The sequence below is a fragment of the Temnothorax longispinosus genome, chromosome 8 (assembly GCF_030848805.1).
Source record: "Temnothorax longispinosus isolate EJ_2023e chromosome 8, Tlon_JGU_v1, whole genome shotgun sequence".
NCBI lineage: Eukaryota > Metazoa > Arthropoda > Insecta > Hymenoptera > Formicidae > Temnothorax > Temnothorax longispinosus.
In genome coordinates this window covers 13,786,857-13,803,286 of record NC_092365.1, presented here as the reverse complement: position 1 = coordinate 13,803,286, position 16,430 = coordinate 13,786,857, and the positions used below count along the sequence as shown (strand labels likewise).

Here is a 16,430-nt window from a genome sequence, read left to right as displayed (position 1 = left end):
CGTCGGGATTCATCATGACGTAGATACTTTCCGACTCTCTTGCAAAACCCATTTACCCTATATTCCTGCTTCTCTTATTTCCCTTTTTGGTCCAAGTCCACAGGACACTCCGATGATGTGCGTGCGTACATCACTTGGATAAAACGGTGATTCGTTCCGTTATCTAATCATTCCATTACATCTTGACTTGATAAATATTATTGTAAATGCTACTTAGCCAAAGGTCTCCCGCGAAGCGAAAATCACGCAAATCTCTCCTTGTTATCTCGAGTGTAACTTTTGATGAGTAGATTAGACCTATCTAATCACCGCGATTGATACACGGCAAAAATGAATTAATTAAGGCGTGCAAATCGTATATTTAATTTTGCATTTATTTTATATTTTACACATTTACATTGCTACATTATCTTACGTATGAAAAAGAAAAACGCGAAGTCGATCATTATGCTACGCCCGTTGCACATTCTTCGTTTCTTACCTCCATTTCGTATACATCTCGGATATCGTATAAATTATCAATTATTAATGGAATCTTAATTGCGGGAATCTAATCTTGGGCTAGAATAGAATTTTATCTTTTTAAACGTGCTTTTATAAGGATGAATTGTAATAGATAATTGTAATGCGTATGCGTTTCATGCATATACAGACGCAGAGTTTTTTAACAAAATTTTAATTGTCCGGAGAATCAATATTGTTCTGCGGTGACAATGAAAGGAAATTCTCCTTGTGAGAATCAACCAGGTTGGAAATCCCGGATTCAATTCCCTAAGGGTTTTTCTAATTATACCTTAAGCTAATGTAAAGGAATAAGCTGATGGGGTTTCCTTGCCGACGGAACGAGATAGCCTAATTATCAGTGAGTTCCTCTACGTAAGAATTTATAGACACTAACAAAAAGTTCTTTTTTCCTTTTCCGTTTTTTTATTCAATTGATCGACTAAAATTCCTTGATGAACCAATAAAAATTATCAATTAATTATCTAATCAATTAAATATTATTTCGTTAAACTAATTTCTTAATTATGAAATTTTATTAGATCCTTTATGTTTTAGGTTTTTTTAAGACTCTAATTTTACAATAATATTTTATAATAATATCTACGCGAAGTTTCTGATAGAATGGATGAAAGAAACGTGGATAGATCGATGCAAAACACACAAAGAGAAAAGATAGCGGAAATCCAAGGGTACAAAGGGCATGATTCTATTAATTCCCCAGTTGCACTCGAGTCTCGAGGACTAGGCAGTCCTGCGTCCTGGCGCAAAATCATTTCCTCATTGTCGATCATAAATGCAGTGCACGAGGGAGGAAAAGAGACGAAATGATAAGAGACACGGTAACATGAACCGCGAAAATCTTACTTAATCCTGTCGATGCGGGATAACCCAGGTAGCAGAGTGACGTCAAATGACGTATTAATAACGTTTTAATGACGTCTCTAACGTCAATAAAACGTCATTAAGATGTCTTTAGACGTCATCCTGGTACCTGGGAATATTCTAATGACTTGATATCCAGATATTCTAATGCAATGTCTAGATACACCGCATCTTGGCACGCATTTTCAAATCGCAGAGGAGACGAAAATCATCTCTCTCTCTTCCTCTCTCTCATAATCTCCAACGCGAAATAGTATCGCGGCTCTTTGTGATACAGAGTAGGAATAGCGGTCGGAGGGAGAGAATAGAGAGACAGAGAGAAGAGAGAGAGACACGGGGACCGCGCGCATATATACGGAAGGACTCGCGGGTGACGTTCGTTCTCGCCGCTACCACCGTCGCTCGGTCCACGCTCGGATCAGTCGCGCTCCGCCCGTCCTGAGAATCGCGGCTCCTCCGCGTGTCCGTCGCTCGTCGCACGCGGTACAGGTGCTTCTCTCCTCGCAACCGTCTCTCCACCTGCTCTGCTCTGCACGTGCCGTCCTCGCGTGCGTCACGCGCGGCCCTTGCCGGCGCGCAGCTTCCGAGATCCTCCTCACTCGTCGCCAGGACGAGAACAGTTCCTTCCGCCGCAGGACGACGAGTCGTGTTTGAAGTAAGTTCGATCAGGAGTCTTTTTGATTCTGTTTTACGCGAACGTTTTAAATTTGTTCATTGAAATGCTGTGTATTTAAAAAAAATTGACTCAGTTGTTTCGGGAAGTGTCCCAGTTCGCGAGCGGTACCGATAAATTGTTTTTCATGTGCGTGACGCGAAGTTATAAGTTCTTGATACGATAAATGTTAAATGTCAAGCGGTTACTGCAAGTGATGTCTAGTGAAGAGAGACTCTTTTGGATGAATAAAGAATCAAATTAAAATACATATGGTAACGACCATAAGACTTTTTTAAATCTAGAAATTTTCTGCTTGTCTATTAGTTATATAGTTTACCAACACGTTGGAACAACCGGTTCTTAATTGATAAATTAATGGACCCATTATCGTTGTAATTTAAATATGGAACTGATCCTTGTATAATTAATAGGTCAACGCGTAAGATAATATTGTTGCTTAATATTGAAACATCTGTCTTTAACATCGTTCAGTAACGCAAAAGTGTTTATACAAAAATACATTGCATCTGATCGCTTCAATTAATTTTATCAACACGTTTCTCACAATACATTTCAAATCTTTTTAGACGGGTATAACTATCCCAAACCGCTCGACGTATCCCGGAAACCTCCTCACCTTCCGAATCGGAACCAAGTGCCAAGAATCGAACGATCGACACGCGAAAGATTATCAATCATGAACGGAGTATCGAGCCAATGCGCGAAGCTGAAGATGTATGATGGCGAGGACGATAATTCGATAATGATCAAGAAGCCCTTACCATTGAGGGCGGTTTCGTGGAGCGACAATATCGAAGAAACCGATCTGGATGTCCCCGGTACACCAAGAACACCGCGTACATCCACGACAAAAGGTACGAAATACCTGATAATTATTAAAAACAATCACGTAGTCATGAAAAATTCTATTCTATCGCATTAATTATTTTTGAAACATTACAGATAGTTGCGTTTCATCTTGATGTAAATGATCCATTGAATGCAAATCTGCTGAATTTTGTTGATCATAACGCATCTTTGTTAAAAGAATTACGGAAGGTACTTGTGTGCAAAATTGACAGGCGAGTTATTTTAATTATTACAATAGAGTGTGTATCGCAATTACTGCATCGCGTCGAGTGTTGCTTCTTGTTTTTCGAGCCGATCGATAGACGTAAACACAATATAACGTAATTCTCGCTCATATCTCGTTTTAACGCGTCAGACTTAAATGGGCTTTACGAAATTTCATTGATATTTACGCACTTATAAATAACTAAAATATAAAATCCTGACATTTAAGATTCCACTCAAATTTTCAAGAATTATATTGGCCATGTTATACATATAATTATTTTTTGAGATATATTTTATAACGCATTAATATTTTATGATAATATTTTAAAACGCATTAATGTGCAGAAATATAGTAACCTTATGAGATTCTCATTAGAGATACGACGTCATTCTCAAAAAGAAACAGTTTAAATATTCTCGGGTTAATTACAAAATTAAAAGTTGAGTCTTTGAAAAAGTAAAAGTCATTTATATTTTTTTAGACGTTTTCGTGTTAGCCGCTATATATTTTTACTTCATGGATACAAAATTCATCCATTTAAGAATTGATAAATTATTGTATATGTAACAATATCAATTACGGAATATTATTATCTGTGAATCTTTTTCGGTATCAGCACGTAATAAATTTTGATGAACGGTCGTCGGAAGGACTATTCTCGTATTAATTACATCGCGATGATCGTGAAATGATAAACAAGTATGGGCACATCGCCGGGGTACAGTTATGGTGATGTGCAACGTGTAACTGTAACTTACAAAAATGTGATACGTGGCAGGGCGATATAAAAAAAATTTCAGACGAAAGATGTAATCAATAAATCGCTAAAACTTCACTGCGACAATAAAAAGGTCGGTCGTGATTTCGAAAGCCTCGTGAGAAATCATTCCTTGAACGTAATTTGATATTGTAGAGCGATATCAAAAAAATTCCACAAGAAAGATGTAATCAATGAATCGCTAAAAACTCCACTGCGACAATAAAAATATCGGTCATTGTTTCGAGAGCCTCGTGAACAATTCGATATTGCGTTATAACTTTTTTTCGAAAGCCTGATTAAACGGAGAGACAATTAATGATATCGTCGTAATTAGTCGGCTCAATTTATCGCGGAGATATTTTTAAACGTAAAAGAGAGGATACGTTTCTATCTTCACGACAATTCGGTTTTAACATTTTTTTTTTTTATTAAGCGGTTTCCATAATTATTGTAGAGAATCTAAGCCGATTTTTAGTACTTTTTGAATTAAAAAAAAAACCTAAATTTGAGAAAGTTATAGCTTGCTAAAGTTTCTTTGATGACGGCAACTTCAAAAGGTATGACGTCATTTCTTATAATATGACGTATAAGTATGACGTCTATAAAGTATGACGTCACAGCACACTTTCGTGTACTATATTTTCTTCAATTTTGAAGATATTGCAAAAATTCAAAAAGTTTACAAAGAAAGTATGCCGTGATCTATCAGATCGCTTAATAAAAAAAATTTATGTTAAAACCGAATTAAAAGCACTATCTCTCGCTTATGAACTGAACTTTCGAAATAACGGATATTATGAATATTTCATTACGTTAAAACGCATAAAGAAATTTATTATTATTGTCGCAGCGGAATCGTCGCTGCTACTGCATATCAAGTGTGGAAACGAACAGATTTGACATTTCTCTGCTATTAGTTTCTGCAAATATTGAATTATTTTCCACGCTGGAAATTAGCGGGATTTGATAATGGAATTGGTATTCTTTCGATGTCGTATCGAACGAATTTTCCACGTCGCCTCTAATGACCGCTTTGTCGTCGGCACTAGATTCAATTACGCGACACGGTTCATTACGAAGAGACGGGCTAACTGAGTTTCCAACATGAATACGCGCTTCTCTCGTCGTCGTCGTCGTCTTAGAGAAGCCGATCGCTCGCGAGTCCATGAATAATATTGCACGCGAAACCTTGAATCTGTTTTGCCGAGCACTTTCTACGCACCGTTTACGCACACGAAATGGAAAAGCATACTATTTTAATCGCGTACGCCACTTTGTTCTCTCACGAACGACGGAACAATTTTCTTAAGCGGTTCGTCCAAAGAGAACAGTCGTCGGATGCATACGCGAAATTCTTATCACTCGCCCTCATAGTTAAGTCGTTAATCAGCTCGTCATAATTTCTAAGTACGCGGCGGCGTGTCACGCGCGAGTCTACGAATCGATCAACTTCACAGGCTATTGTGAAAATCGATCGAATCGGTCATTGAATCCCCGGTGACTAATAAAATGTCAACAGTTACGCAAATGCAGAGCCAACCGACGCGAGCTACTCGTACCGCATCTGCTCTGAGAACCTCTGCGAGATTTGCTCCGACAGTGAAAATCTCAGACTCGTGAAAAGTTTCGCACAGCTGTCGCGGAAAACAGAGAACTCGCCGAAGATATGCTGTCGTCAACTTGACTCGTCCACACGCGTGAGATAAATCAGACTGTTCAGCCTTCTCAGCGAACTCAAATACAGCCAAATTGAAAGCAGATTTTTACGAAGCTGCAAATGTCGCCAGTGGAAATATTATGGAATCTGCCAACGAAATGCGCCGATACATCAACGAAAACGAGAAGAGATCTGCCATTTCGTAATTATTTACATAAATAAAGTATCCCGTTTAAATGATGAAATAACAGATTATGTTCTGCTGCCGGTCTGCTGTCAGATTACGTCAGGTTCTCTGTCGACAGAACAGAAGATTTAACGCGGAGACGATAAACGAAATATCTGATCGAATCCGCTGGCATGTCGCTGGGAAGAAATCTTATCTCGTGCATAATGAGCGCGAGACATTCAATTGCGGTGTGACCGCACGCAGCTTATACCGTGATTATACGTGAATATGCGCGCGACGCGATTCACGGGTCATGACACGCGATAGCAAAGATGTTGACACGTTGTTCGTTCCAGCGTTATATCGTCCAGCGAAAATCCTCGACGATCGTGGGCGGGAAAATGCGATCGGCATCCACGCGATCGTTTTGTTCTCCAGGCTAATCGGCGTTGCATTTTCTTTGCGTTTCAGGCCACGAGAAATGTATGTTCCATCACGATTTAGAGCTGGACCACCGACCGCCCACGCGAGAGGCGATGCTACCGGAAATGTCCCGAAGTTACAAGCTGCTCCTGAGTTCGCTGGGCGAAGATCCGGAACGACAGGGACTCCTAAAAACCCCGGAACGCGCCGCGAAGGCCATGCTCTTTTTTACGAAAGGATACGATCAGAGTCTCGAAGGCAAGTTTTATTACTTTTTATTACATTGAATAAGAATTTATATATTATAATTAAAACATTTTTTGAAAGTTCTCTCTTTTTCTCTTTCTTTGATGATTGATTTGCGATATTTAAAAATTCATAAATTGAGGAAAGTTTTAGTGAAAAATAGTGTAAATTTGTTTTTTGCAACGTCATTTTGTCTATTACGTATCCATATTATACATCTATCCATTACAGATAAATGCCTTTATGTAATATGTTTGATAAGAATGCATTTGCAAAGTGCCTCTGATAATAGAAAGCAATATGCACAAATGCAAATACGTACAAATAATACTGCATCGTTTATCCTTCAACTTTTTACAAAAAAGATACGGAATGGAAGCAAGAATGATTTAGGTTTCAAAGTTAAAGTTCGAATAATTTAAATTTTTCGAGAGAGATTATTTTCTACATAATAAAAATGTTTTAATTTAATCTAATCAAAATGAAAAAAATATAAATATCTAATCTAATCTGAAAATGTTTGCCGGGGGGCAAAAATAATGGATTAACATCGCGAATTTTAAAATAATATAGTACATCGGTGATGATTTCGATCTTATTATTGAGAAATATTTTGAACGTCATTATTTATAAGATATATATATCAACGAAAATAGCTATATAGTGTATCTTTATCAAAAATTCTCAAGGTTAATCGCAGTCAGTTACTTTTGCACAATAGCTAAAAAAAAAGAAGTAAAAGTCGGAATTGTCAGTATGTTTATTACAGAATTATTGAAACTGCTCTTTTTTCAAATTGGCACTGGAAATATTGCAAAACTAATACGTCTGCGGATGTATATGTGCAGGAAAAAAAAGAGAAAATAGTGCAGCCTTGATTTGACGGTCGGCTAACGCAAGGCTGCGCTCGAAGATCCGTGTAGTATGAATTTTACAAGCGGCAATTACACGCGATTGCGATCCATCGTTTATTGCTTAATGACAACGGCTGCCGATCGCCCGGCGGCCGCTTTTCTGCAAAATCTGACTTCCTGCCGTCGCGATCGCGAATCATTATGACATTTCGTTTTACGATCGGCAAGATTATCGATAGAGCCTCCGTTTCCTGCAAACAATGCTCTTGACTTTGACACGCTAGTCGAAAGACACATGTTATCAGATTGGACACAATTCAAGACTTCCGAGACAGATACATAAGCTTCTTGCAAAGATAAGAGGAAAATGAATTCGAATTAATAGCAAGAATTCGTTAACAAGACTTACATTTGGCAATATATTTATGTTACACTTTCGGTGGACACATGTTATCTGAAGAATACTAGGGATGTAATGTATACATATCTAAACGTACACGTTGAGATGTAATATATGTATGCTGTCATTGTGTTACAACGTATACGCCAGAGAAAATTTCTTTGAAGTTGCTTGGAATGCCTTGCGATATACTCCCGTCATCATCAATCACACTAACATTATACGCTCACAATAAATAACACTAAAATATCAGACGGTATTATGAATCTATTATTTTATAAAGCAAGAAATATGTAGCTTATATTCAAACTTACGAAATATGTAATAGAGCTTAAAGAAATATCATTTATATAACATTACTCTCCGAGATTAATAAAAAAAACTTTAATATAGATATTTGAAAAACATATCTATATTGTAGATATTATGTATGATGTACATACATGCGATCTCGTCAAAGCTCGCAACGAGTTTGAGAAAAAGAGAGAGTGGTAGTTCTTCACTTTGAAAAAGTGAAAATCGATTGAAATCTTCGAGTTGAAAATTGAAAAAATCCAGAACGCATTTAGCTTTCCGTGATGGATATATATGTGATGGACATGAAGGAATTACAGCAAAGTCAAGGGTACAATTTGCGGGGGTAATAAAGTAATTAACTGGGAAATCGTCGCGCGCGCGGCAACCAGATTTCTTTTATTGCGACTAATAATAGCGCGAAATTACAGAGGCGCGCCTGTACTCCGTGAAAGTACCACACTTTTCGTCCCTTTTTTTTTATTTTCAACTCGCTCTCTATCGCGAGCAGAATGAGGAAACGGTGGAGAGAAAAAGAATGGGATGTCGAGGGGGTGAGAGGGTGGGACTTAAGTGCGACTCACAGAAAAGAGAGCGTAAAGCTCTTGGTATAAATGGGGTTCTCAGGGGCGCACGAGGCACAGCTTGAGAGGAAAATCCCCTTCATCTCTTTCTTTTTTCTTTTCTTCCTCCGCGTCACGTACATTCAATATAAATGTCACGGTGCTCGGACAATTACGAGGTTTGCGGAGATTCGTAGAAAAGTTCACCACCAGTTGATACAGAGAACGAGTTCTTTTCCTCGTTTAACAATTTCGTTCTAGCTAAGGAAATCCAACATGATATGCTAAATTGTACAAATCGTTGTGACGACTCTCGAGATATTTTTAGATATGCATTTATTTCGATTTTAGCGATATTAATTAACAGCGAGTAACGTGCTTGCTTTTTGATAACGATTAACGATATAGAGATTTAATTCGCATTAAATCTTTAATGAATTAAAGCAATCAATTTCGTATCGATTTTCTCATGCATTTTTTTCGAGTTTTATTTATTCCGATGATCCAAGAATTATTTCTCTTTTTTTTTAAATTTTGGGTTTGTGTCGAGCTGTCTTCCCGAATCGCTCGCACGATAATCAAGTATCGTTCTAACGAACCTATCTGAAACTAAGAGCATCTGTAGGTGATGGATGGGGGACTTTAATTCACTTCGGCTTAGCTTGAACAGCGGAGAGACCCTCGAGATAAACTCTCACGATTAACGACGGTACGGTGAATCTGAAACAAGAGGCACTTTCGTACGAAAGCTCGACCACCCTCACCGAATCACCCCCTAGCGCGGACAATTCCACTTGTGGCTTTTATCTCGCCCCATTGCATGCTCGCCCGAATTTCCTTCAACAAGTTATAATTTTGTATTCATATATACAGACATATATATGACATATAAAAGAAATATATATTGTATAAATACATACACATATGTTTCTGGTCGATAAATTCCGTGAGATTTCTAACGCAATGGAATTTTTAAAATGCCATACGCGTGGCAACCTGTAAAAGTTAATCGAATCGGCTAAGCCGATCACGTTTAACCATCGGATCGTAGAATCGAAGGTCTATATCCCCTAGCGCGGAGATACAAGAGGAAAGGAAATTGCTTCACTTCCACAAAGCCGCTAACTCATCCTATGGCTGTGCATTTTACCGAGAAATAAATATCATACGAGATTCAATTGTACGCTTCGCGAAGAATATGACGGACGCATCTCTGCTGGAAGTTAACGCGTTTGTGCTGGAGGCTGAAAGCTATTCCACGATCACGTCTCAAATTCGACAAGTTAGAAATGGTGATTAGAGCCAGTTTTAGAGTCTGCGCGATCCATTTGGAAAATTCAAGCTCAATCGCGGCCGGTTAGGTGAATCCGTTTCATTCATCGTTGTCGGTCATCGCGAGGGTGTTTCTTGTTAAGGTTGCCGTGGAAACGCGGAGAGCACCACCATTATCTAGCTGCAGGCACGTACCGACCGTCCGCTCGTACGTACACACTACCACTAGGATCCGTGGTGCAGTAAGTAGGTCAATATCGAATAAATCACAGCCAGGATAACCCGCCCGCTAGGACGAAAAAGAACGTTCCTTTCGTGAAACAATGCTCTCAGCTGTTTTTGTATGTCGCCAAATTAAAAGGATATCGCATATCGTCAAAAATTTCCTCGATATACCTGATTGTGTGCTATATGCGAAATATTGCAATTAATTCACGAGACTCGTCGGCGATCGATTCTGTATTTGTTAACGAGATCTTTATATAGCCAAGTTTGACTAAAAATGTTTCTCTGACTGTTACAGATGTAATTAATGACGCTATATTTGACGAGGATCACGATGAGATGGTGGTGGTAAAAGACATCGAGATGTTCTCCATGTGCGAGCACCATTTGGTACCGTTCTATGGCAAGGTTTCAATTGGTTATTTACCCTGCAAAAAAATATTAGGCCTCAGCAAACTCGCCAGGTAATTACGTTAAATATTAATTAAGGATCTTATCGAGTCTCCCGCGAGTTTTCGAGTCACGACTGATTAACTCGATATCAAGTATAGATTATTCGCAATTGAAGGTCGAATCTCTTCCACTTGGACGAACCACTTAATTGCGATTCTGTCACCACGTATGTCGTTCTTTCATGCGTGGAAATTATTTATTGATAATGATTCTAGCCGATAAACATCTAAGATGCTAGTCTCCTAAGACCGTCTCCTAAGTTAAAGCTTTTCGATGAAAAGACCTTATATAGTAAAATCAAGTCAAAATGTGCCGTTACTTTTCGAAGAATTATATGTTTTAATATAGTGAAAGATAGATGAAAAATATATTTTTCAATTTATAAATAATTATAAAATGCAGATGTACATATTTGTACAATACAAAATTTTTCCTTTTCTCAAAGCGTGACGTAGCGCGACAAATTGCGATCGTGTAAATAAGAAAGGAGGGAAATTCCGCATCTTTATTCACCGAAATCCGCGGTCGACGCTTGGACAATTTCGTCGAGTTGCACGTCCACTAGTCCTGGCCTTGATCAGTGGCATATCAAGGCGAAAAGAAAGAATATGACGAGACTGGTCTCCTAAGACCGTAGACACTTTCACGCGCGTAGCGGCCCGGGATCTCCGTTTACTCGTTAAACGCCCGTTTAAAAGCGAAGTAAACGGTCGATAATGTGGAAACAGGACCGATGGCATTCCGATGCGCTGTCCAACGTACTTCAAAACCGTTAACTTTTTTTTCCCCTAGCTTTCGTAAGCATTCTTCTAGATAATGGATTTGGGAAGAAATAATATTTGCATGCACTCGGCCCGGATTTTAACGACCCCGATTTATCGGTGGTTTCTAAACATCGTTTTGAAAAAAGAATTTCCTGTTCGCAGAATCGTGGAGATCTTCAGCAGACGACTCCAGGTGCAGGAGCGACTCACGAAACAAATCGCGATAGCGGTCACGAAGGCTGTGCAGCCTGCGGGAGTCGCCGTCGTGGTTGAGGGAGTGTACGTATAAAATTTTATGATATATCACAAAATTTCAATCGCTTCAACTATACGTGAATGGCGAAGCGATTTTTTCGCTTGAAAGAAGTGGGACCATTTGAAAGCGAAACGATCTCATGAATCATTTACAAAGGGTAACGTAAAGGGATCGAACGCGAGGATAAAAAAATATCGGAATTATTGTCAACTATAATACAACTACAACAGATCGTAATGTACCTACATGTACACAAAATGATTTTTAATTATAGATCGGTACTTCGGGCGAGATATTGCGATGTCGAGCCGGTTCGCCAGTTAAGGCCGCTTTCCTTTCGATCAGCGGCTAAGTATGCGGCTCGCGGAATAGTTTTCGCAGGTGGAACGATCGCGCGAGGGAACACGACCTTGTGCCGTCGCGCGAACGTTGCACATAATTAAAGCATTCACGTAACGATCCGGTTGTTTGTTACACGGCGTATGCATTAGCGCGGCCGATAAATCTCGCGCGGGGGTGCGTAAGTGTCACCTCGATCGCCAGCCGGGGTTATTAATCGTCGCCTGTGATTAATATGGAAAACGCGAGCACACGCCCCACGCAATCGTGAATAATTCAGGAAGACCACGCGCGCGACTTCCGATAATTGCGGTTTTCCGAGATATCAGTGATGATAATTGATCGGAGTATCTCCGCCGCGAGAGCGATTGGCTCATGCAAATAGCTCGTAACGTTATTGCCAAGACTTATATCCATGCAGATTTATCTCCCGCCATATTAGGGCTAGGTATTTTTGTCATCTTATCGCGCGAGTAATAATCCTATTACCGGCGTTATTTTCGCGCACACCGGCACTATTTTTATACCAGCCCCCGCGCGCGAATAAATTAACTGCCTTGCGCGGTTAAAACCGCCCGATTTATCCCGCGAGAGTGATAAACCGATAATTAAGTAATAACTCTTAACGCGGTGCTATTCTCGCAAGGACCGACGCTATTCTCGTCGGTCTGTGCAAATAATTTATAGACACTATATACTTTTCCGCCCGACTCGCCGCGCCGTGAGGATGAATGACTATATGTATATATATATATATATATATATATATATAAAGTCGACTTATTCTATACAAAAATAATATAAACCGATAACAAACCAGAGCTATTACGGACCACCACGATCGTCGTGATGTGTTACGACATCGGGGGCACGCGCGGGTTTCCCCAAGCCGGAGAACCCGTTCGCGATATGATACACATTAGTTAATCAAATCCTCCTGCTTGCGAATCGATAAGATCTGCCTCTCGCGAAGGCATCAAGGTATATCTGTAACACGAGATCTAACGGTCCGATCTTTTTTTTTGCGATTTCCTTATTGCGATTTTAATTATACATTACGGCACGCACACACCCAGGAAAAGGAAAAAAAATCTTTTGCATACGTTGCAGGCACATGTGCATGGTGATGAGGGGCGTGCAGAAGATCAACAGCAAGACAGTGACCTCGACGATGCTGGGCGTGTTCCGGGACGACCCGAAGACCCGCGAGGAATTCCTGAATCTGGTGCACAACAAGTAAACGGTCGGATCGCGTCGCGGTGTCATTATCGTCGGCTACCGTGGGACCACTAAATTCCAACGCGTGACACCCCGACTGCTCTCCGACGTCCGACCGCTACCTCGTTGCGAAGCCCTCGCCCCCCAGGGCTTCGGGATCGTCGTCGTCGTCGTCGTCGCCGCCACCGCGCCAAAGTCCTTCCCGTACTGCACATTCCGCTTGTTCTTCGAAAAAGAAAATCGTACGTCGACCGTCTCGACGACTCGGTTTTCCGCGTGCCTCTGTATCAGAAATACGATCGGGAAAGTCCAGGGGCGATCGCTTTCCGGGACCAAGATTAGCGCGATAACCGGGTGGTGGAGACGACGCTCGACGCGCGTCCCGCGTCCCGCGCTGATAAGGACGCGCTCAAACTGCACTGATCGAGTGACACTGACAATAGCGACGCGTCGTGATCATCCGCGGCGAAGACGCCCGTGCGTTGCGGAATGGCGACGCGGATGACTCGCGAGCGATTCGTCGCGTCGCGACGAGAGTGACGAGTGACGTGCATTCTGGCACCGAAGGCACAGCGAAAAGGAATTAACGGTTTATTAATCGTCCGAGGACGAGTTATTCGACGCGATAAAATACGTGTGTGGGACCAGGAAGTCGCTGCTGGATCAGCGACAATCCTGCTAAAGAGTTTTACGTTCGCTGCGCCTTCGGCCGAATGAATGATCGTCACTTACAAAGAAGCTTTTTAGGAAATTTTTCAACGAAGGCTCCGGTCAATGACAAACCCACACGACAGTCGACGCGCTTCTCGTGACAATAAATTATGTATATCCCGTAGATTAGCGAATTCTTTTGAAGAGAACCGCGTTCGACTCCTTCGTTCGTTTGCATCGACCGTACGGGCTTTCGGTATACTCACAATTTTACATCATGCGTTCTGCGATATTCGGCGTTTTTAGCACGCGCGTTTTTTCCGCAGCTGCGAAACTCGACAGCCACGGGTTTCGCATCGTCGCCGATCTGCGTCGCGTGATTGCGCCTATAAAATTTTGTTCGTCACGTTTGGTATTCATTAATAGGCGCATTTTGTGATTAAGGCGAGAATTGAAAAGATATTGCCAAAAATTAATTCAATGCCTCAAGTCAAAATGCATCGAAATGAATTATCTATTTAAAATTAACCGGAAAATAACATTTCGTTATATACTTGCAATTCTGAAACGTGATTTATCAAAGAACTTCCTTTTAATTCACATTTTAATTCACATCTTAGTAGTTTCATTTAAGAAACATTATTTCAAATCCGCTTATTATCGAACGCTACATATGTCATTTTTCTCCAATGAGTGATCTTCTCGCCTTAGTTTGATTTAATTTTAAAAGAACTCGCGAAAAAAATCGTTGCGAAATGCGCAGTGCTTCAGCCATGCATTGCGCATCGTGACAAGCTCCAAAAGACATTGTTTATTGTTTCCAAAGTATATACCGCATTTGCCTAATCATCCGTCGAGATGTTTCCTAGGGAAAGTTAAATCGTCCACCATCGGAGGTCCATTTTCAACATTCATGGAATGCATATCATTAAACAAAAATTAATTTACCTTGCGTATTGTTACGTTAATTAAAGCGAAGATGTTATTATTCGCGAATTTATTTATCGTATAAGTTGTTGAATCCGCGCGATTACAAAAGATTTATATTTTATCTGGAAGTGTGAAAATTTACATAGATGTTACCTCTGTTGCACTTTACTTTTTGCGTGCTCGCGGCTAGTCCACGAATACCACCTCACATCGAGATTTTTACTGATACTTTTAACGATATTAATAGGATAACGCTGTTTATTATGTACATATCGATTTCTGTTAAAATATGTGATTCAAAACTTCCTGCCTCAACAGACTGAAGTGATAGAGCTTCGGTATATTCTCCGATTATGCTTTCTGAACGTGAAAGGCTGGAGAGAGATGTTCAAGTTATACTTATGAAAGTGAACGTTCAATATTTGTAATATTTTTCTGACAATATTATATAAAAAGTTATATTTATATTTTCAACGACGGGGCATTACTTGTTTCCAGTTTATCCTCTTTCCTCTTGTACCGGTTGTTCCACCGACATACAGGTCAGCATGACGGGTTGCCCATTCGTGCAGGCGCGCATAATCGTTCACAGCTGCATAGGCTTTGGCATATTAAGTATAGGCTGCGGTCCACTTGACGCTACAAATACTTCGGAGCGTTCTTCTTCTCTTTCTTTCTTCATTGAAAGAAAAGAGAGGAGGAATGCTTCGAAGCATTTGTAGTGTCACGTTGACCGTAGCCATAATCACTCACATATGATGCGCCAAAGCCTACACAGCTGTGAAATACCATGCGCGCCTGCACGAATGAACAACCCGTCATGCTCACCTGTATGTCGCTGCAACACCCTGTATGTACGTAGCTATAAAAATAATAGAAATTTGCATATTCCAGGAACACGTTACACAATTTAGGGTGCATCTTTCTTCCCGTAATAGTTTAGCCTGTGAAATATGCACGTCGGTGAATTTTTATGCAGCATGTTTTCGGAAACTTTGGCCGGTAATCGGTCAAGTATTCATTAATGGCCTAATCGAGACACTTTGACCTACACGCACTAGCATCAAGTAGCACGTGTTATACGCTGTTGCGTGATACAAATCGCTTCTCGCGAAATAATGTCCCCAACCCAAATTCCATACTAGTCTCTCGTAGACCTCGTATCTATTCCCACTGAACAGCTCACTCGTTCCCGATGAATCACACGTTTCTCGCACGACGTGTTAATTAATTATAATTTGGTGTCGGGAGAAGAAAAGATTATTGAGAACGCGAGACTATAATATATGGTATCGATGAAACAAGAGAGCGAGATTAATAAATTCCGTGCTTTGCATCCTACTTTTCAAGATCATTCCAGCTTTTATTTTGGGTTCTACATGTTTGTGATTTTAAAACGTTAGTAGAATACACAACATATGTAAGAAGGATAAAAAATCCCGCTACAACATCGATACAGAAAAAAGAAGCATACAAAAATGAATAAAGTTAACAAATTCAGCGTTGCGTATTCTCCATCCAGTTTTCTTATTTTCTTTTTAAGTCCTTTTTATATTTATTTTTTTAATCGTTGTGAGCGACAATCTGCCACATCGAACGTCACCTAAATCATCATATCCCAAATCTCGGCAACGGCGATATTTCGATCTTCTTCATGATTGTTGAGCCACATACCTCGTCTGGAGCGTCCAGATTCCCTGATAAAGAAGATATATATCATGCCTCCATCCATGGGTTTCTGCTGATGGAACAACGAGGACAACGGTGGAAGGCCGCTTTTGTTGCTTTCCTTTTAAGATTAGCTTTTTGCTACCCTGTCATCTATGTTTCTATCTTG

General features: G+C 40.2%; 1 protein-coding gene across 1 annotated transcript; it reads left to right on the top strand.

Annotated features, from left to right (window-relative positions):
* The first annotated feature begins 1,762 nt into the window (after window positions 1-1,762).
* Window positions 1,763-15,067, top strand: LOC139817330 (GTP cyclohydrolase 1-like). Its single transcript, XM_071785323.1, has 6 exons — window positions 1,763-2,041; window positions 2,629-2,916; window positions 6,177-6,386; window positions 10,281-10,446; window positions 11,362-11,478; window positions 12,905-15,067. Exons 2-6 carry the CDS (start codon window positions 2,739-2,741, stop codon window positions 13,032-13,034), a joined length of 801 nt encoding a protein of 266 aa, XP_071641424.1. The 5' UTR covers window positions 1,763-2,041; window positions 2,629-2,738; the 3' UTR covers window positions 13,035-15,067.
* The last annotated feature ends 1,363 nt before the right edge of the window (window positions 15,068-16,430 follow it).